Here is a 22,662-nt window from a genome sequence, read left to right as displayed (position 1 = left end):
TGTGGTTGGCTTGGGCTTCCTTCCCAAACGGAGACCAGTCATTCTTCTGTCCTGGTAGTCTGGTGTCTTACAGGGCTGCTGGCTTCACTCAGCGCACAAAAGAGGAAGATTTCAGGCTCTTAAAGCATAGCCAAGAACTGGCACAGTGGCACTTCCAGAACGTGCCAATGGGGAAAGCGAGTCACAAAGCCAGCCCAGATTCGAGGGGAGGGTTTACACAAGGGCATGACTGTCAGGAGGCATGATACACTGGGGGCCACCAAAGTAGCAGTCTACCACGAATCCTAAAGTCACATAATTCAAAGCGTCCTCCACAACTGTAATCAACCAAGGGCCATTAAGTGCACAGAGGTTTGTCCTGTAGAGCATGTGACCCGCCTGCCCCACGCCAGCCCCGCCTGTTTGAATGCTAGCTAACTGCAGTCATTTCTCTCCCCACTCACTGATCCCTTAATAGACTGCATCCTATTCTAAACCAACCTTGCAACGTAGTTTCAAACAGACCAACATCTGAGAAGGAAGAGGGCTCTCAGCTCAGAGCTTTCCCACGGGCTCCTAAGCTTGGGTCCCCCCCAGAAGCCTCTGTTGTCAAGTCCCCAGGCTTCAAAATAGGAAGAAGGAAACCCCACTCCCGCCTGGCTCCAGTGTCCCTTCTGCCACCTCCCACATCCTTGTCTGTCCTGGGACACACCTCACCCCCTCATTTATCTTACGTGGTCCTGTCTGTCTCTGGAGAGCCAGGGCAGAAAACAGTTCCTGGTTCTCAGACTGACATTAAGATCCCTCTTAGCATTTATGACCCTCTTGCATTTTCCATTTCTAATACTGAACACAGTCTGTCCAGGTATGGCCCAAATGCCAAGTTCAGTGGTAGTACTGTGAAGGAAAAGCCGGGCTGGGCTTACAAGCTAACTCACAAATCTAAGTGTAACAAGTGTCGGATTATTGATCTGAGTTCTGCTGGGCTGATCCGTAAATCTAAGTTAATCAGTGTCGGTTTGCTGATTCCCTGTTCATGTTTTTTTAACTAGCCAGCCGGATTTTCAAAGAGACATATCTGGCCTTGAAATGTTGGTTTGCTGCCTCCCTGCCTCTACTTCTGTGATAGTGATGCTGCTAAAGCTGTTCCATGCCTATTGGCCGAATACCCCAAGCTTGTAATTAACCCTATAAAACCTCGTGCACACGTCTTGGAGGTGCTTAGAGCTTCGGAGCAAAAGCCCCTCTGAGCCTGCCGGCGTAATACATCTGAGTACTCCAACCCTCCAAGTGGTGCTTGTTTCTTGGCTGGCCTGTCGTTTCCATAACAGTATTAGAATTTCTACAGGAGAAGCTTGGGAAGCAATCTGGTTGGAGGGAGGGTAGCAGGGGAATCTTTTTATAAGAGTAAAGCGAGCCGTCATAAAACTAGGATTGATCACCAAAAAACTGACATAGTAGTCAACAGGTGATTGATAAAAAATATATACATAGCTCACAAATTAAATAGAAATGTATACTTAACACATACAAAAGTGAAGGTTAACTGAGTTAGACAGAAGAGCAGAAGCTGCGAGTTTTTTTTAATTTGTTTTATTTTTTTTACATTTCTAACCATCAATCAATTATTCCATAATGAATCAGTACTGCACGGTCATTGACTGTAGGATCCAGAAGTCAGGGTTTGATTTCTGGCTCCATCAATTACTGGGTCAGCTTGTTCAAGTTACTTAATTTCCCTGTACTTTAGTTTTCTCATCTATAAAATGAAGATAGTTAATAGCACTTTGCTGACAGCATTGTTGAAAGTATTAAGTAATACTTGCAAAATGCTTAGCAGAGTACCCAACACATTATAAACATTCTCACTATATGTTATTCATTATGATTAGTCCATACATTACCATAAGCTTGAGGTTTTTCAACACATGCTTCATCAATTTTTTTCTCTTTATTAACTCTTGTTTGGAATGATCTTGGAGGCAGTGACTGTTGAAGATTATGAGACGCTAAAGATACCCCTCTCATCTGATTTCTTGGTACCTTGGCCAACTTTAAATAGGTCTTGCCAAGAAAAGGTATTAATAAGCAAATGACAAAGTATCAATAGCAAAAAAAAATTTTTAAACTTCAGGTCATAGTTTTTCTCCTAAGCCTTTGAAATTAAAAATAAAATTAAAAATAAAAATAGATGACAGAGATGAACTTAAGACGGAAAAAGCAGAGGAATCAGCAATGAATCTATACATACTTTAAATGTTTTAAAGAAAAATATGCAAATTCTCATCAAATTTGTATGGGGAGAAAAATGAGACATATACATGCTACTTAGAATCTCCTTTGGATATAATTACACAATTCCACGGTATTATTTTTGCCAGACATTCCCTTTTCTATCACAATCACAAGAGGCAAGCAGAAACATCCAGTTAAAAGAGGGAGAATGTGCTCTAGGATCCATTTCTCTGCTGCTCTCTGTTCACAGAATTTTATTTGCATAGAAAAACTGCAGGAGCTCTGGATGATAGTGGCTCTGAAAGAAATTGCCAAAGGTACAGGTGAGGGAGCAATTCAGTAAACCTCCCTGACTATAGAATGAGTAGACGGTGGTCAAATGCAGAGCATGAGGATAAACAATCTTCAAGTTCTCAGAGGTGGAGGCACCTTACCTGCATTCATCTAAAGATCTGAACTGAAACTGCCAATACATTTTGTGCACAGTCCTCCGGGGCGTTTTGTCATTTACATCGTATTATGGGTCAATTACAGTTGAAACACAATTGGCCTGAGTCTTTTTATGGGGAAAACTCCCTGGGAGTTTGCCTGATCACCTTCTGCATTAACACGCGAGGACAGGGATCCTGGGAGAATCTCTCCTGCCCTCGCTCACTCACCAGCTGCCGGCAGAGTTTAGGGTTCCTTTGATCCTCTTCACTCTGGAAGCCGTATTCCTTCCTCTGTCTCAGATACGGAGAACAGGCTCGAAAAGTCGTTTTGCAAGCCTGAGAGAAAGATTACCATCTCGTTGTCAACAATATTAGAGAAGTGTATAATCCCAAGCAAGGAAAAGCGTTGCTCCCTGTCTGTGGTCTGGGAGCCGCAGAGAGTGTGAAAGTAACTTCCAGGAAGTCTGAAAACTTGAACCTTAAAGAATTTACGCTTGTAAAATGACTATGTCTATAACTTGCTGCTGGTGGGGAGGACAAAGCATTATAGTTTACCACAGCCCTTGTCATCAGCTCATCCAAAGTAGTACTGGCTTCCGAATTCCCAATCTCAGTCTCAATTTCTCTCTCTCCCCTCACTCCCTCCCTCGTGCACTAACTTGACAAACAAAAAAAACAGGTGATTTGGTGGAATCCTTTGCTCCTGATGGTTTTGGAACTCTCACCTGCTCCAAAGCAGCCCTGAGGTTGATTCAACCCTGTTAGGACACATTTTCTCTGAGAATAAAACAAAAGCTCCATGGGGAACTAAGAAGCCAAGGGTGGGAAATCTGCACTAGGCACAGTGACAAAAGCTAACTGGGTGTGAATAGCCCCTTCTAGGAGCTGCTGCCCCTGGGAATGAACCAGCACACCTCCCCCGCCTCCCCCGCCTCACCCCTCCACCCCCGTCAATCTGAATTCATCCAGCATTGAGGGGCGCTGTGACTGGGCAGGTGGGGCAGGAGTGAATGGAAAATAACACTCCTGTTCAGAGGGCGAGATCACCCACCCAGGAGGCACTCTTTCCAGGATTCATACGGATGCACTGCTAAGTGTCCATGACTGAACTGGCAGGAACTGAGGGCCTGGCATCTTAACTCTGCAGGGCTGCATCCCAAGTCCCTGGCACAGCGGGTTCACGTGGTTGGTTGGAGAGCCACGGACTTACCTTGGCAACCTGGGGATTCCTATCCTGTAAATGGGTCAGGAGGGAGTCTTGAGTCTGCTTCACCTGACCGGTGAAAAAGCTCTTCCATTTCTGTCCAGCAAAGGCAGCCAATTGCCCAAACAAGACAAAAGCCGAGTATCTCAGGCTGTCATTCTCCTGTGGGTCCCCCGTGAACAGAACAACAAAACCCGGGTCATTACCGAGAGGTAACCGCGTCAGAGAACATTGCAGACATGGTTCTTTGCCACGTGTTACAGGTGGGCCATTAGGTCCCAGCTAAGTGCTTTGGGGTGGGGTGGGGGATGGAGTGGAGTCTTCAGTGAATCTCTCCACCAGCAGAGGAGAGGATTAATCAGACTGAGAGATCACTAGTGCTACTCTCAGCTTTTTTATTCATTACTTAATGTTTTGGAGACAGAATACATCTATATGGTTCAAAATTCAAAATAACCAAAAAGATTTATAAAAAAAAAGTAAGTCTCCTTCCCACCTCTCTCTACCAGCAGCCACATTTCCTGCCCCACAAGGTCTTAAATTTTGTGTGTATCCCTCCAGAAAATTAAGAAGAAAAAAAATATATATATATATATATAAATAGCTCTTTTCCACATTTTTACAAAAATGGAAGTGGACCATCCCACGGTTATACACCTTGAATTTTTGTTTGTTTGGAGGGGCGGTAATTATAGATTTATTTATTTATTTTTATTTACTTATTTTTTAATGGAGTCGTGCATGCTAAGCACTCACTCTACCACTAAGCCATACCCTCCCCCCTGCACCTTGATTTCTCATCAAACGGCCTATCTGGGAGTTCTTTCCTGGTCAATACATAAAAGGATTTTTTTGGCTGCATCATAATGCATTCAACTCATCTCCTGTTTATCACGCCCAGGATTTTTGCCAGGCCATCTCTCTTTATTTTAGACTGTTTCTCCCACCTGCAGCAGAAGTAACAATTCTGTTTCTTCCCTGACACCCTGTCAGTTCTCCCTGCTTTTGGCCACGGACGCTTAGGAAGACTACAGACCACTGATCATTTTGTGAAGTATTTAAAACTAATTTTTAGCACATGTGACATACAGAAACTGCTTTAGCGTCATAGTTTCTTCACTGTTCTACCCGTGTGTGGGGGGGTGTGGGGGTGTGTGTAATTCAATTCAACTAACATTTGTTGAGACCTGACTCTACGCAAAGCACTACACTAATGCTATGAGATGGACAGAGATGTGTAAGGGGGTGCTTGTCCCCTGGGAGGCCGACAGTCATCTGATGGGGGCACAGCACAGGGCAGGTAGGGATGAGGGCTATGATAGAAACTGCTGAACCAGCTCCCTGGGAGTATTCCTAGGATTCTACATGATAAGGGCTTTCTGATCCAAAATTACAGTTGACCTGTGTTTAAAAAATGATTGCATGAAAACAAGCCCCGGACATGAAGACAGCACCTCCAGAGAGATTTAGAGACATTTCCCTGAAGATATCAATTTATAATCCAGGGCGGTGGAGTACAGACCTTCCTCTCCCCTCCCGGAGAGGACCGGTTTACATCGCAGAGCAGAGGTCCCTCCATCTCTCCGAGAAGGAGGAGAGGCAAATGCACTGGCAGGTCCTATATAAAATCCAAGTGTCATAATTTCAAGGTTTCTCTTCCTCCCATGTGGCGGTGTGGGTACGTCTGGCTCTTGGGGAGTGAGTCTACGGGGAATTAGGTGTGGGGGAACCCCCGCTAAATGCAAGGTCTGTTCCCTGTTCTGCAGGTCTTGTCTTTCTGTGCGTGTGCATGTGTGTGTTTGTGTGTGACTGTGGCAGGATAACCAGTTCCCTAAAGGGAGGTGTCTCAGAGTCCTCACGTTTTCTGTATCAGGGCACTTTTTGCCCAGCCCGTCTGCCACCTGGCAGTTAAGAGTGCAGGCCCTGTAGTCAGAGGGCCTAGTTTCATACCCACTTACTGACTCTGCGACCCTTGGACAGGTGACCTAACCTTTCCGTGCCTTGGTTTCTTCATATATAAAGTGAAGATAATAGTGCTGATCTCACAGGGTTATTGTGAAGGTGATATGAGATAATCCATGTAAACTGCCTGGCCCTGTGCCTGGGACACAGTAGGAGCTCCCTAAATGGGACTAATATTATTCTTCCATTTATAAGGCAGCGTTGAACACTCGTGGGCATCACATTATATATATATATACACATACTCCTTTATTACAATGAAAACTCCTTGAGGGCTGGGGGCGTAACTCTGCACCTCTTTCTATGTCTTCCCTAACCCCCAGCAAAGCACGAGTCTCTCAACCAGATTTCTTAATAAATGCGTGAATAACAGAGGCCTTGTTTCCTGGGCAACACACCACCCAGACCTCCCATTTCTAATCCCACTTTGACTTTAAGGCCCCGCAGTCCTCCTGAGCTGTCTCACTCACGTCATCCAGCAAAGTCCGGGCCTGAAGCGTGATGTCTATGAAGAAGGAGCCCAAGCCTTTCCCCTGTGTCTTGCCCAGGATGATGGTCAGGGTCTTCACGCTCTCATGGATGACTTCAGAACTCACCGGGTCATACAGTCCATGCACCAGCAAGTCCAGGACAATTTTCTTATACTTTCTCACCTGTTAGCAAGGTTTGAAAAGCATTAGTAGCACAGGGATTGGTCCCCATGAGTTGAAAAGCAGCTCCACCTCTAATCTTCCAATAACCTAGGACTTAGACTAAGAGATCATGGCCTTCTTCAGCAACTGCCACAACAACTCTCATCAAAACACAAATGCTTCCGTGAACTTGACCCACAAGCCCAACGCGCTCTTGGAAGGAGAACAGACGTTGCAGTCTGGACCGCGGCCTCTGGGTGGGTGAGGCTGGCAGGTGGTGGACTTGGATGATCTAGGACCCGGGGCTTACTGGGCACCTTTACAGGGGACAAGATGAAATGGTCACTGAAGTTGAAGAGGCTGCAGGAACAGGTAGGGACATCTTTTACTAAACAATCATAAATGATTACAAGAATTAAATTCACCAGAAGGTGAAGTCCAGCTGTGTGCTGATCTTCCCCACAGCTCTGCTTCCCAAGGCTGACCATCCTGAGATGTGATGACCCTAAGATGACCCCAAATGAGTCATGTGTGCCTTTGTACAAGCTCCTTCCCTTGAGTGTGGAAGGAGCCGGCGACTTGCTTCTGGCCTAACAAATATGACAGTGGTGATGGGATGTCATTCCCGTGGTTCCTTTACATTATGTAAGACTCCACCTTAGCAGATGGGAGTGGGAGACACTCTTCAGCTCGCCTTAAAGAATTAAGCCGTCATGTTGTGAGAGGGGTCCCTCCAGGAGCCCCTAGGAGCTGAGGGTGGCCAGTCAGCAAGAAAATAGGGACAACTTAATCGTACAACTGGAAGGAACTGAATTCTTCCAACAGCCCCAAAAGCTTGGAAGATGACCCTGAACTTCAGAAAGGAATGCAGTCTGGCCCTCACCTTGATGGCACCTAGCGAGATCCTGAGCAGAGGACCCAGCCATGCGGTCCCTGGACTCCCCACCCAAGAAAACTGTGAGATAATAAATGCCAGGTCCGGGCTGACCTGTTACACAGCTATAGCTGTATAGCTGATCTATACAGCTAGCACATGAAGGACCACATCCCAGGCCTGGGGACTCCAGGCCATGAGGGCTGGCTGAGCGCCCCCTTCCCTTCTTGTCCTACCTTGTCCGGGCTCTCACAGGCCATGGTTCCCAGGCCTCTCATTGCCATATGACGCTTTTTAACACTGGGGTCCCGGGCTCTCTCTGCCAAGATTAAAAACGCATTCTTCAGAGGTTCCTGCTTCTGGAACCTCAGTTTCCAAGAGACCTGGGTGGCAAGTGAAAATGTACTGATTTGGAGTTTTCAGAGTCACACCCTTACCCACTGCCCACCCTAATCCATCCTTATAAAGAAAACCCTGTCTTGCCTGCTCATTTTTACTCCTTCTTTCTCTACTTAATGACACCTGATGTTTGCTGGAAACATATTAGTTTGATCTACACAGGGAAGAAACGGATGGAGGAAGGGGAAAGGGGTGGAGAAAAATAATGCAGAGCTAATGTGGAGGGAGGTTTGGGGATTATGAAGAGAGATGCTCAAGGGCAGCTGTGGGTGTGACAGAGCTGAGAAAGGGGGCTTTAGACGTGGTGACGTGAGAATAGGGATTCTTTCATAGGACAAGGTAAGCTGTGTTCCTCCCGTCTCAAAGGGTTTCCCTGAGTTTCTCTCTTCCCCAGCTCTCCCCCACTTTTCTGCTCTACTTTGTAGCTAAACCTTGAAGGACGTATCTGCCCTTGCTTTCTCCAGCTCCTCTCCTGCATTCTCTTGTGAACCTCCTGCAGTCAGGTTGATGTCCCCACCCCTTCCCCACTCCCTGCCCCCAGTGTGGCTAAATCCAAGTGCCAATTCTCAGTGCTCAACTCACTCAACCTCTCAATAGCATTTGACATGATTAGCAGAAGGCCATCTATCAACATTTCAGGGCCCCTAAAGGCTGTCCGACCTCAGAAGGCAAGCAGCTGAGCAATTAAGGAAAAGAAATGCACAAATAATGCAAACTGGGAAGCCTGTGTAGCTGATGCAGAAATATGTACTTCTGAGACTAAGCTTTAATTAACTGCAGGGCATGAGATGGGTTGTTAGAGCATATGAATCCCCGTGTTCTGCACATCACAGAACAGGGCAACAGGTGCTGGAGTCAGAACCAAGATCCAGACAAGAGTGAAGGAAAAAACCACGTCATCGCCATCCCTGGGAGTGGGCGGAGCTGCAGGCTAGACCCACAGCCCTGTCTGGTGTTTGGGTGATGACCAGGTCTCATCACTGTTTTTGAGTATTAACTACAGTTCATTCTATATTTTATTATTAAGTTCACAGCAAGCTACATTCTTCCCAACCCATCTTCTTGTTATCTTCCAGACATTGTGTCTGTATTCAAAGAACTGTCATTAAATTTTTTTTCAGAAGAAGGAACTCAGTAGAGACAGCAGAACTAAGGCAGACCAGCAAGCATATAGCCATTTGTTCCTGACAGTGTGTCTCAGACCTTGGAGAAGAAAGACATCATTGGCGTCCTTTTCTTCTTGGGCTGGGCAGTGGGGATGGAAAGGGGCTGGCCCAGCATTCTTCTCTGTGTTTGGTCCAAGGAACTAGAAAGAAAAAAAAAATTAAAACAAAATCATTAAAGGAGCTATAAATGCTCTTTGAAGCCTCATCATTGACCAGCAACGTCATACGAAGCACTGTGTTAGGGTTAGAATTACAGAAGCAGCAACCCTGAGGCGCGTCCTCAGGAACCCATCCTTGGTGAGGAGATCAAACTTTTACATCAAAAGATAAAAGCAATTCAAGGCAACTCGAGAAGAACCACAGCATGGGGGTTGGTCAGCCCCCTGGTTCCCTTTCCTTCCCACAGACTTCTTGTATCAGAATCACCAGAGACATAAAATACGGGTTCTGGACCCCACCCACAGAGTTGCTCACGAGTTAACGTAAAAGGTTGCCTGAAATTTTGTGTCTTTTTAAAGCTTCCCAAGAAGGTAAATTGATGCTGCATTTAGAGGGGATTTTGATATTGCCTCTCACAATTTTAAAATGCACATATCTTTCAACAATTCTTTCATCCTATAGATACACTGGTGCATCACATGCTCAGAGATACCCACAAAGGATGGGCACCAAAGCTTGGCCGTGGACAACATGGTGTCCTTTAAGAGCTGTAATGTAAAGAAATTACACACATATATCACAACAATGAAACTATGGGATGACTACCATGCAGTCATTAAAAAGAATATTGAGCAGATCTGCATGTGCTGAAATGATCTCCAAAATACACTGTTGAGTGAACATTGCAAATTGGTTCATAAATGCCACCATTTGTGTAAAAACAAAACGAGGAAGGGAAATCTACACATACGTCTGTGCTCGCATGTGCATAAAACAGGGAAAAATACTCAAGACACTTTAACAAAGATTGCCTCTTGGGTAGAAATCTGAGCAACTGAGGTTGAAGACTAACTTTCTTCACACTTTTATTAAAATATTGTCGACTTGAAGGAAAGTACCCAACATAAGAGTTGTGAGTTTAAGTTTTGTTCAGGGTCTTACCGAGAACCATCACCCAGAAGACAGCCTTGCAGTAGCTCTGAGGAAGCTGCTCCAAAGAGGTAGGGAAAAATCCAGTAAATATGTTGATTTGGGGCTAGGGAACGCGTGAGGTCAAGTACACATCTTGCTAAAAGATTTCTGCTAGTCTCAAAGAACAAATATCTCAAGTTAATGATTTTAGTGTTTTCCTGTGGGAAGATGCAAGAATCTGGCTTCATTAAAATTCTTTCCCAGATACACATCTATCTAAGGGGCCTGTCTGTCCAAAGCATAGGATGCTTTGTCCTGTTGTCTTAATTCCCTCTCAGAGTGAACTGTCAAAGACTGAAGCAGGTTAGGGCTTGCTCCTTGAAGAACTGGGTGGTGAGCAATGCTCTTTTTTCTTCTTTGCTTACAAAATACACAGTTTGTAATTTTACCATGTGTATAACTTAAAATATATATTATAAATAAATACAGTATGCAAAGTGATTCAATCTGATTTGACGCCCAGTTGTGTGAACCAGTGTTGCTCAGACTTTCCTGTGCACCTGAATCATCAGAGGAACTTGCTCAAATGCAGATTCGGACTTAGTGGGTCGGGGTGGGGGCTCCGGATTCTGCCTGTCTTATGAGCTCCCAGGTGACACCAATGCTGCCAATCCAAGTACTACATTTTGAAGGCAAGGATGTAAAGGTAAGAGGTATAAGAGACAGAGAGGACCATGGGCTGGAGGAGCTGGTGGAGATGTCCCACTGCACGTGGGTGAACTTGAAAGGAAGGCAGAAGCACACTTCACACGTTGGTACCAAAGGGACTCCATGCAGCGATAGAGAGTAAGAATCAAATACGAGAGTGCTAAAAGATCAGGTTACAGAAAGTAGTTAAAGGCCCGCTGCGACTTTGACTGCTGAAGAGTTTAGTTTTAATTATATTTTGTAGACAAGAATGAACCATTGGTTTTTTATTTTTTGAGATGAAATCCGTGTAACATACAATTAACTATTTTAACAACATTCTGCAACCACCAACTTTATCTGGTCCTAAACCTTTTTCATCATCCCAAAAGAAAACCCCATACCGATCAAGAAGTCACTCCCAGTTCTGCCCTCCCCCCAGGCCCTGGATATTTAATATAAATGGAATCATACAATATTATGACCTTTTGTGTCTGGCCCCTTTCTCTTGGCACAATGTTTCTGAGATTCATCCATGTCGTTGTACGCGTTGGTACTTCATTCCTTTTTCTGTCTGGGTAATATTTCACTATATGGATGTGCCACACGTGTTCACCCATTCGTCTGCTGATAGACACTTGGGTTGTTTTCACCTTCTGGTTATCGTGAATAGCACATCTATGAACACTGGTGTGCAAGTGTTGGTTTGCGTATCGGCTTTCAGTTCTTTGGGTATATACCTAGGAGTGGAATTGCTGAGTTACATAGTAATTCTGTGTTTAACTTTTAGAGGAACAGCCAAACTGTTTTCCACAGTGGCTGCACCGTTCACATTTCCACCAGCAATGTGCAAGGGTTCCAGTTTCTCCACATCACCAACGGTTGTTATTTTACAGTTTTTAAAATTATTATTGTTACATCCATCCTAGTAGGGGTGACGTGAAGTGTCACTATTGCTCTGATTAGCACATCCCTAACGACTACTGGTGTCTTTCCGTGTGCTTGTTTATGATTTGTACACCTTTTTCAGAGAAATATCTATTCAAGTCCTTTGCCCATTTTTTCAGTTGGGTTTTTTATCTTTTTCTTTTTCAGTTGTACTATTCTTTATATATTCTGGCTACTAGACCCGATCAGATATATGCTTTACAAATTTTTTCCCATTCTGTAGGTTTTCTTTACACCTTCCTGATAACGTCTTTTGATGCACAATAGTTTTTAGTTTCGACGAAGTCTAATTTATCTGTTTTTGTTGTTGGCATTGTTGCTTATGCTTTTAGGGTTATATCTAAAAATCCACTGCCAAGTCCAAATTCATGAAGATTTACTCCTATGTGTTCATCTAAGATTTTTATAGTTAGCCCTTATACTTAGGTCATTGATCCATTTTGAGTCAATTTTTGTGTATGATTTGTGGTAGGGGTCCGACCTCATCAGAGCCGTCGAACTTTGTTTTGGTTTAAAATTTTTTTTAGTAGGAGAAATGACAGACAAGTAGCTGCAGTGGTTCTCAACCCTAGGTGCATTAGACTCACCCAAGGACCCTTTACATTTTAATGCCCTGTCTACACGCCAGACCAAGTCTATCATCACCTCCGAAGGTGGGCCTGGGCATCAGTAATTTTTAAAACTCAACAAGTAATTCTAATGGGCAGGCACTGAACAGGCTGACTGGTAACCAATCCTCTTGGTTTGCCCCCGTGATACTGTGATTTATAATAAAACATATACGTTTGGTCTTGGTCCCCATTCCTGGCACAGAGCTCCTAAATCCCTTGGAATTTTCTAAGCGATTAGAGCCATAAGGGCATCTTCTGTCATGTTAATGAGCTGAATTTAGGTCACCTGAGGGTGAGGGGCTGGTTGCCAGGGGAACCAGTCCCGTGGTTGGAGGGTTAGAGCTTTCAGTTTCAGCCCCATCTGTACAGGAAAAGAGAAGGGACTAGAGATCGAGTCCAGTAACCAGTGGCAAATGACTTAATCAATCATGCTTAGGCAATAAAGCCACCACAAAAACCCGGAAAGATGGAGAGCTTCCGGACTGGTGACCAGGTGGAGATTTGGGGAGAGTTGTGTACTCGGAGAGGGTGCAGAGGCGCCCCACCCGTTCCCCAGGCCTTACCCTGTTTATCTCTTCCATCTGGCTGTTCCTGAGTTCCAGCCGTTTATACCAAACTAGTGATTCAGTAAGTAAAATGTTTTCTCTGAGTTTTACGAGCTGCTCTAGCAAATTAATGGAACCCAAGGGGGGAGGTGTGGGAACCTCCAATCTATAGCTGGTTGCTCACAAGCACAGATGACAAATTGGACTTGGAATTGGCCTCTAAAGTATGAGGAGAGGGAGGGACTGTCTTGTACAATTGAGCCCTTAACCCGTGGGATCTGACTCTGTCTCTGAGAGGACAGTGTCTGAACTGAACTGAACTGAACTGAACTGAATTGAATGACGCCCAGTTAGCATCCACTGAGAATTGGAGAATCGATTGGTGGTGTGCAAAAAAATACACATTGGAGCTTGGCCCTGAGGAGTTTCCTGGGACATGGGCCTTTCAGTTCTAAGACCAGGAAAGTCGGGTAAACCAGGATAAGGTGGCCACGCTACTGATTAGACTTGAGTTTCGAACTTATTTAAAAGCAGGGGGCTGGCAGAACGCAGACCTGTTTAACAGCTGTGCTTTGGGACATTTGCCTCTCTGATCGGAGGTACATGGCGATTTGGTTTCTCCACCACGTCGTCCCCTCCCCTCCCCAGCTGGTTTTGGTAATGCTCTCTTGGTCAGAAGATACTCAAGAGATCCATGGAAACACCTCTTCACACCTTTACCCCCAGTCTCTCTTCTTCATTTCTGGCCAGCAGACCTCCCCTCACTACAATGAGGGACCAACCCCCCCCCCCAAAAAAAACCCAGAAAACTGCACCTTCCACCAATGAGCAAGATTTTCTTTGTTTGAGTAAAAGGCATTCCCATGAGCTTTCCAGGAAGCCAGTGGTTTTCACACCAAAATGTGCATCAGAATCACCTGGAGGACTTGTTAAAACACAAATTCCCAGACCCAATCCCTGGGGTTTCTGATTCTTACATCTGAAGGAGGACCCAGTAATCTGCAATTACAACAAGCTCCCAGGTGATGCTGGGATGCGCCTGGTCTGGGGACCACACTTTGAGAAGCAGCGCGCTAGGAGAAAGAAACCACAGCATCACTAGGTCATGCCTCTCCAGAATGAAGGGATTTAAAAAGTCACACTGAGGCAAAACAAAAACAAAAACAAAAGCATGCTTGATTGTTTCTTTCAGGGGATTTCTGGACACAACCTTCTGTATCAAGGAGACCTGCCTCTCCTCAGGGTGAATGTGCTGGGTCACAGCTCACGGTTACCTGACAGTGGGTACAGGAAGCTTACACAAAGCAAAGATCCCTCGAGCTGAGGGTCTCTCATGAAAGAGGGCACAGGCCTCAGTAAAAAACAGCAGGGGTCTCTCTTGGCCAAAGAAAATCACGCCTGAAGCTTCTCTTTATAGGGAGGAAAGCGGGCCTTAGCGCCGCAGCTGAGGGCTTTAGCCACCCAAGGCCGCTTCCCCAGGCCTCAGAAGCCAAGCATCCAGCCTTGTCACTTCTTAATAGGCATGTCTAGAGTTTAAGGTCATGAAAGGCTCTGAAGCAGAGCAAAGCAAATGAGGGTTGAGTGCCCTGCGTGGAGGATTCAGCGTGTGGTTAGAAAAAGGCTCCGCCTCCCGCCTCCCCATCACAGGATAAAAACTGTGATCTAGCTCAGTCTCAGGTTGTCAGAGCTCATCTCCATCTCTGGAGCAGGAAAAGTGAAGCATTTCTCACCAGGCGGGCTGGGCCTTTTACATCAGAATCCCCTGGAGAGCTCGTTAGAAGCCCCAGGCCTCCCCCATCATGATGGGAGCAGAATCTCAGGGAGCTTGGGGCCAGAGCACTGCCACCTTGCTACAGAATGCCTGATGCCAGCACAGACACTCGGCTGGAGGGCCTCCAGGACACCCCAGAGGAAATCAATTAACTCCGGAGTGGCCTCCTCCACTCACCTGAGGCCATCAGGTGGGAGAGATCCTGGATTTGAGAGGAACGGGGGGCCAGATGGCACAAGAGGTCAAAGCATCAGTGTCTTTGCAGACAATGGGGGATGAGGGCATAGGTTTGTGAAGCACATTGAATTTCTCTTGCAAAATAAAATTAAAATCGCATCGAGCTGTACAGGCTATGATTTGTACACTCCTCTCGGGAACTATTCTTAAATTAAAAGTTTGCTTAAAAAACAAAAGTAAAAGTGAATTCAGGGTTGCAGAGCCCCTCACCTCGAGCTTTGTGTCTCTTGGGCTTGCCGCTGCTTAAAGGCTTCCCTCCACCCACCTGCCCTGCTGCCCGGGTCTCCCTTCCCTCCTTTCCGACAAATTAAGTCCTTTAGGCCCAACCCAGTCAAACAAAAGGATCATTTCCATCTGTTGTCATAAGGGATCTCCAAGAGGAAGGTTTAAACAAACTACGGAGAAACAGCGTATATGGATTCTAAGATTTCTTAGGTGCCTTAACTCCACCTACAAGCCCATTGGCCCCCAAACAGCTATCCTTCGCCATGAGAGCTCGGTTTTTCTGGGGGTGCTCCGGTCATCCCGGGTGCCTCGTCTAGCATGACTGAGTCCGAAGGCCACCCGCACACCTTGAGCCACAGGCAAGGCTCTGCTCGTAGCTTCATTCATCCCTGTGTAGTTTCTTCCACGACTTCCTCTCCCTCTGGGACGTCCTTCCCCTGGGGGACAGCCCTTCCTGTCCCCAGGTTTCACCATCACGGCAACCCTGCTGTTTGTCTTCCTCACCCCGACGTGCTTCTACCGCAGACGTGGGTGTGGGGGGACTTAGATGAGTTTTGGGCTTTATGCCGACTCCCAGATGCCTTTGCAAATTTAAATCCCTCTGACTCAAAATATTAGGTTTATAGTCAATAATCCTTTTACTTATTGAAACCGAAAGCTTTATTATGAAGGCCAACATTACAAAACACGTTGATCTTAGCTGTAAAATAAGGGAAAGAAACTTCAATTTCTAACAATTCTTCCAACACTGAACTTACTAATGATAATAATAATATTAATAGCTACCATTACTGGATACTCCCTGCATGCTAGGCGCTAAATTTAGCACTTCATATACACTGTTTTAGCTGACCTCTGCTTAACCAACTTGCCAGGTTAACCATATTCTGCAGGCCCTCGGTGAACCGTACCAACCAATGCACTGGCTGATAGCACCCAGTCCCAACTACTGCTCCAACCGTCCTCACACGCTCACCAAGAATCAGCTTACGACAGCTCTACTTGTTACCATAACTGTGAAATTTAAATACCATAAAAAACTGATGAAATAGGAGTATACAAAGAAAGGAAGTTGTCTCTGGAAAAGTGAAATTGAATATTTTGGAAGGATTCACCAAGGGGAAGCCGCCAGAAAACTGCTATCCAGTTAGAATTCATGTGGACAGGAGAGGTTTGGAAATAGTCTTCATAATCTGAAAAGATTTACTGGAATTGGAATGATTGTGCAGAAAGTGATTTTACTTGTGTCTTCCGGGATGTCTCACTACATTGAAAGAAACCAAAACTAGAAGTCAGAGATAAAGTATTACGTGTGTGGCTTATGCAAGAAAGACTTGCATAAAAAAAAAAAAAAAAAACTCCAACTAGAGGATCCACGTTCAAAGAAAAGGCCGTGACCCTACATTAAAGAGTGGGAAGTTCTATATTTTAAAGTAAAATATTTGAGCTATGTATCATCTTCTGTGATTCTCCACTTTAACCAGCTTCTTCCATAAGCTCTCTAAAATCCAGTCTCAATCTCTCAGATAAGAGGCTTCCCTGTATTTCATTTGATCTTTAGAATAATCTTGAAAGGTATGTTTAATTATGCCCATTTTAGAAAAGGAGAAACTGAGGCTTTAGAGTAAGGTAAACAATTTACCCAAAGTAAAACAGCTGGTAGTGGCAGAGTGGAATGCCAGACTCCGAGATCTATACTTCCCATCACTGTGTTCTAGACTTTATCCAGCTCCTAGACGCTGTCCTGCGTGCTGACCACGTAAGGACACACCGCATAGACACTTCAGTCTGAAGCATCAGTATCTTCCCTTCAGTCCCCCCACTGCCATCTAAAGCTCTTTGATGAGTTAATACAATGATCTATAATCAATCCATTGGTCATAGGTGGACAGACATAGTTTGTGAGAAGGAAAAAAACGGCTTCATTAACATTGCCCGCTTCAGTTTTACAAAGAGAACGTCAGCTCTCTCTGATGCAGTGACCCGAATGACATTCCAGAGAAAGCTAGGGAACCCAAGTGCACCGCGGCCTCTTCCCGCTGGCGTCTGGGCCGCCCCGGCCGGCAGCCGGCCCTTACCTGCGGCCGTCACGTGGTGAGTGCGGCGGGTGTGGCTCAGCTCAGGTCCTGGGCGACGCGGAGATCCGCTGTTCCCGGGGTAGAAGCCAGATGGAATGACTCGGCTCAATTTTTCCAGCCCTGAATTCCTAACACAAAAGACGGGAAATGAGAGGGTGAAGCAGGCTCTGTTCAGGATAACGGGTGAGCACAGAGTGTTGGAAAGTGAAAATCATAATGAGGAAAAAAATCAAAGTTTAATTGGTATTGAAGTGGGGGAGGGACTTGTCCTCTGATACCCACAAGGTTGTTCTCAGTGGGCACAAGCATCCCTGGTGCCCTTTACCTCCCCAAACTGGGCTGAGGTGTTTTCCCTCCTTCCCTTTGCTATGTTTCCCGCTTATTCGTCCTTCATTCCGAGTCTCACCCACAGTTTCTAAAGAAAGAACTGCAATTCTGAGGTTCCCTCCCCTGCATCAAATGAAACGGCTCTGCCCAGCGCCGTTCCCCGTGCGGCCACTAGATGGCGGCATCACTCAATGGACGGGTTCCAGGCAGCCTCCGCACAAAGCCGCCGCTAAGGCGCTTCCTCCCGTAATCCTATTCCAGAGGCCTTTAATCTCAGGACGGGACACCGTGTTCCAGGTCAAGCAGCCTCATTGTGACTGACTGGTGCACCAACAGCCAGAGCTTTGACCGTTGATGCCCCTTACTGCCCAACAAACGTCACAGGTCCTGAAACGACTGATTTAAACTCTATAGCATTTAAATGATTTATTTGGAAAGCCAAACCGAACCAAAACCTGGGTATAACAATACTTGCAGAATTTGGGAGCCTCCCTTCCCCCATCATTCCTCCTTCCCTGGACAATCCACCCAAGTGCATAAATCTATTTATCAATAATTACTTATTGTCTGGCTCTGTGTCAGGTTAACTTTGGCAATGTGCCCTAAAAGGAAAAAGTGGTGTTTTCAAAGCTCTAGGAGCTTATTGTTTTGCTAACAGGCAACGTTGATTGAGTATTTCTATGTGCCAAACATTGGGGTAAATACTACACAGACTGTCTCGTTTGATTCTTGGGTTAGCACTCTTATTATGATCCTCATTTTAAGAACGGGGACATTGAGGCACAGAGGTGACCTTGACAAAGATCGCACCACTAATCAGTGGTAGTTAAAATTCAACCACAGGCAGGCTCACGCCAGTGCTTAGACTCCTAGCCACAATGCTAGGCAGTGGGCAAGTTTGGGAAATCCAGCTGGGAGGCAGGTGGACAAACGTAAAGCACAGAAGTATGTTGGAGTGGAATGTTGGAAGGAAAAAGCAGGAGAGAAAACCAATGCCCTGAGAAAACAAGAATGAGGCTAGAACAATATAAGGGTAGAGGGTTAAGAGGTACAAACCATTAGGTTTAAAATACTCTACAAGGACAGATTGCACAACACTGGGAATATAGCCAATATTTTATAATAACTATAAATGGGGTAGAATCTTTAGAAATTGTGAATCACCATAGTGTACATCTGTAACTTATATAGTGTTTTACAGCAACTGTATTTCAATTTAAAAATTTAGAAAAAATTCAATTCAATTTTTAAAAAAAAGAAGAATGTGGGAAGGATATAGCTCAGTGGTAGAATGTGGGCTTAGCTTGCAGGAGGTCCTGGGTTCAATCCCCAGTACCTCCACTTAAAAATAAATAAGTAAATAAACCTAATTACCTAACCCCCCTGCGAAATAAAATAAAGAATGAGGCTAAAACAAAACCCTCTTTGGATTGGGCACACAAGGGCACCCTGGGTGACCTCTGAGATTGCAATTTCAATCAAGAAAGGAAACTAGACTGCTGAGCTCAGGGGCTCTGTGCAAAGAGGAAATGGAGACTTGCTGCAAAGGGAAGGTAATAAATAGACTAGAAGAGGGAGCAAGGTCAAGACAGGCATTTCGGCTTTGTTGTGTGATTTTAAAATAGAATAAAGCTTGGGCATGTTTGAAAACAGTTGCAAGGAAGACCTAAGATGTGTCTAGTGCAGGCAGTGAAAAGTGGAATGGGAAGAGATGAAGGGAGGGGTCAAGGGCACAGGCTGGGGACAGGGTTAGCTCTGGAGGAGGGGAGGAGAGAAATGCCATCCACTCCTTTTTTGTCTGAAGCTGAGAGACAACCGCAGAGACGGAGATACATCAACATGAGAATGAGAAGGATGAGCGAGTTCAGTTCATCCAAATTAGCCTCAGTCTTCTTGGTAAAATGGGAGCTGGATTATCTGCCAAGAGTGGCAATAAGATGGGGGAGGTCATATCCTCGCACCGAACTAATCCATGCAGTACTTAGGATGACTGAAAGGCAGATACATTTAAACCAGGCCCCAGAGGCAGCTGGAGAAGGGAACTCTGCACTGCAAGGGTCAGGATTCTCTGGCAAGTCTCCCTGGTGCCCCAGGACTGAAATATACCCGCCCCGCCCCCCGCATGCACAGAAACACATCAGATACACTATTAATAACCCCTCCTGTCTAAAGTTTCTTTGTATTCAGGTGTTGAGACATTTGGCAGAGAGATAATGTCTTCTTCATTTGCCAAATGGGAAAACTAAAAGGCAGACAAGTTTTCCCGTTTGGCTTAAAGCCACAGAGAAAATCAGGGCAAAACCGGAATTGGTACCCAGGAAACTTACTGATCCAACTCTGTTCGATTAAGTATCTCCCACAAAGGGCATGGACAGGGCTAATGGCCCCAAAGCAACCCAGACACAGCACAAGCTTGGGGAGCATCCAGACCAGGATGTGATGCCAAGAGAACTAAGGTTCTCCTTACATGGCCTTACGACACAGCACAGTTCTGCTGGGAATTGGAGGGGAAGTTTCTTTGATAATTCAGCTGCAACATATTGATGTACTAAAGGCATGATGTCCTTCACCTACCATAATTATTTAGTTTTATTGTTTAACGACTCTATTTCTCACTCTCAATTAATATTTCCTTATTGTCAGGAGCACACAGGGCTGATGCCACTGGAAAAATCAAAGAGGGTAATTATTTACTCTGCCTTACTAATGAAAAGGGCAACAGGCAGAACTAAATCAATCAACAATTCCCTTTCAATTTAGACTTGGAAAATGAGGACAAATGACAGTCACTGATCAACTTGGTTTCTCTGCAGCATCAGGATTTTCAGAAGACATTCCTTCTGTGATTGTGAGCAGTCACATCAGGAAATGTGTTTAGAAAGGATGGTTTTTAGTTTCCTCCCTCTCAGCTTCTTTTAGGGAATACCCCCAGGTCAGGCCAAACCCTCTCTTGATTTTTTTCCCTTCTAAAAAGAAATTTTAGCTGCCTGCTTGGCCACAAACTGGGAATACCAACTTCTCATTAATTCATTCATTCATTCATCGTTCTTCAAATGTTTATGGAGATCACACTTTCAACAAGGCAGAGGTCTCTCCAGACAGCACTATTCAGCAGTTTAGCAGGGAGAGACAGAGCAAGGGGTTCTACGGGGCAGGTGTAGTGCAGGTGTGGGGGCCCAGGTGGAGGCTCCTGGATGAGCCAGGTAACCACATGCTCCCCAGCCTCTTCCACAAGCCACCGGCACTGATGGCAGAGCCCAGAGCTACCTGGGCAAGGGGACATCCCTCGGGGGGCACGTCTCAAATATCATCCCGTTTGCCTGCCGCTCTGCGACATAGCTGGTCTGCTCTCATATGCTAGGAATGGACTTTTTGTCTCAAGTCTTTGTATAAAGCAGGTACCACGGGGAGAAGCACCGGGTCTATCAAACACCCTCTGGCACAGGGAAGCCAGCGCCTCCTGCTGCCCAGATGGAGAAGCCGAGTGAAGGCGCTCCAGTCCTACAAAGTCTAAGACCGGAAAACTGCTCCCAGCCATTTCCTTGTCCAACCCACCATCCAGCTGTCCTCTGTTTTCCTGACTTTTTTACTTGACAGTCATCATTCATAGCAGAATGCAAAAATTACATTCAAATTCTCATAAATAGCCTGAGATGATCTCTGAAAATGGTTCGCGACTCACATGAACCAGAAAACCCACAAAATCATGCCAGTTGAGAGATTCAAATCTCCCTGTTCACTGCCCAGACCATCAAAGTAGGCATCTCTGAAAAGCCACCAAGTCTCTGAAAGATGTCATTAGACAGAAGCAATGCATACCACTCCATTGTCACAGTAGTGGACTGTCCAGGCCAAACCCTGGGGCTGGCATGGAGTCACTGGCCCCAAACAAAGTGCTGAGTTTTTGCTGCAAATGCTTTAAAAAATGCAGAGAGGAATCCTGAACTTAAGTGTTCTGACGTTGATTCTCTCTGGCCAATGAGCTCATCTGGGGAAAAAAAAACCCAAGATGTGCTCCGGGTTTACAGAGCTTGTGGTCAGATTAAACTCCATGCGAACTCCTTCTGGTGAGCCCTACTGAAAAAGGGCAGATTGTTGCACAGAAGAAATAAGATATCCCAGAAGAAACTGAAGAAACAAAAACTTACAGTGCAGGAATAATTTCAGCACAAAATAAATGCAAAGAAAAGTTTAAAAAAAAAGTTCAAGTGTTCACACCTCTTCTATCTGAGACATTAACTACCCCACAGCATCACCAATACCCCTACTTCCAAAAACTAATCATAAACGTATACATTTTCCAGCCCAACTGGTTAAATCGATAGCAATCAATGAACTGCATTGAACTACGAGGTTTAACAGAATCAGTTGAATCCAGAAAACGTTCTGTGCTGTCTTACCTGAGCTAGGCAACCCGGCTTCTGCCTCAGGACTCATCCTGATGAAGGGCAAAGTGGTTACCCCCAGGAACACGGCTGTCCTTTAAACAAGCTTGGGGCTGGCTGTAAGCTGCCTTTGGTCCTTGAAGATGAAACATAGAACAGATTAGAGTTTTATCACCAGAGGGAAATACATAATAAGACCTTTTTAGGCTATCTGCCCCTGATAATTGCTAGAGATTCATTACAGGCCGTGCAGTTTTGCAAACTTTGAAGATTCTCATGTTCATTTCCTGTTTCTGCAAGAGCCCAGGGAGAAAGCTCCACGTGCTTCATTGTTGAAGAGAATTAGATCCATCTGTCGCACCGTGAGAGGAAAATCAACCCTAGGGACATGACCACGTGTCATCTGCTCCCTGCTTTTAACACCCCAAGCATTCTAATGTTCATTGTCACGTTGTCCCCAGAAGTCATTGGAGGTGGGTCATTTTCAGGGCTCTTTGACCAGTAGGGACACTGAGGGGCAGGCAGAGTGGGTGGGGGACTTGCCCAAAGTCTCAAAGCTGGATGGTGAGGCTGGGCTTCCTCTCCTGCTCTGAGCAGCTGGATTCTGCCACTCAGCTCTGCGGGCCACTCTTCTCTCTGGCCTTCCTTTCTCCCACCCTTGACCTTTCCTCACCTTGTTTTCTCCCCCCCCCACTTCCCTTGTCTCCATTTCCAGTTTGCTGGGGGCATTGCTTCACAGGTCCCTTCCTCCTTAATGAAACTTTTCCTTCAGTTTTGCGATCACAGTGGAATCCAACAGAATCCGGGTGTGAGTGCCGCGTATGTTGACATTTTCTGACAATGAGAACAACACCGGGCACAACTGGACCAACAGAACAATACCCCCGTGCCCAGA

General features: G+C 45.5%; 1 protein-coding gene across 1 annotated transcript; it reads right to left on the bottom strand.

Annotated features, from left to right (window-relative positions):
- Positions 1-2,186: 2,186 nt before the first annotated feature.
- MRO (maestro) lies at positions 2,187-22,108 on the bottom strand. The gene is made up of 9 exons (XM_072952224.1): positions 22,010-22,108; positions 21,783-21,903; positions 17,056-17,183; positions 8,920-9,022; positions 7,554-7,700; positions 6,282-6,464; positions 3,856-4,011; positions 2,874-2,981; positions 2,187-2,512 (listed from the first exon to the last, which is right to left on the bottom strand). The coding sequence occupies exons 4-9, from the start codon at positions 8,995-8,997 to the stop codon at positions 2,459-2,461; spliced, it is 726 nt and encodes a 241-aa protein (XP_072808325.1). The 5' UTR covers positions 8,998-9,022; positions 17,056-17,183; positions 21,783-21,903; positions 22,010-22,108; the 3' UTR covers positions 2,187-2,458.
- Between the last annotated feature and the right edge of the window lie 554 nt (positions 22,109-22,662).

This window comes from Vicugna pacos, chromosome 30, assembly GCF_048564905.1.
Source record: "Vicugna pacos chromosome 30, VicPac4, whole genome shotgun sequence".
In the NCBI taxonomy this organism is placed as follows: Eukaryota; Metazoa; Chordata; class Mammalia; order Artiodactyla; family Camelidae; genus Vicugna; species Vicugna pacos.
Note: the sequence above shows the minus strand (reverse complement) of the source record. Positions and strands in the feature narration are given on the sequence as shown.

Coding starts and splice junctions, on each gene's coding strand:
- MRO (XM_072952224.1), bottom strand. CDS start 8,997: ATGCTGGGCCAGCCCCTTTCCATCCCCACTGCCCAGCCCAAGAAGAAA. Junction 6,465..7,553: donor CCTGTGAGAGCCCGGACAAG/GTAGGACAAGAA, acceptor CCTTGCTAACAG/GTGAGAAAGTATAAGAAAAT. Junction 2,982..3,855: donor GGAATCCCCAGGTTGCCAAG/GTAAGTCCGTGG, acceptor TCTTTCTCTCAG/GCTTGCAAAACGACTTTTCG.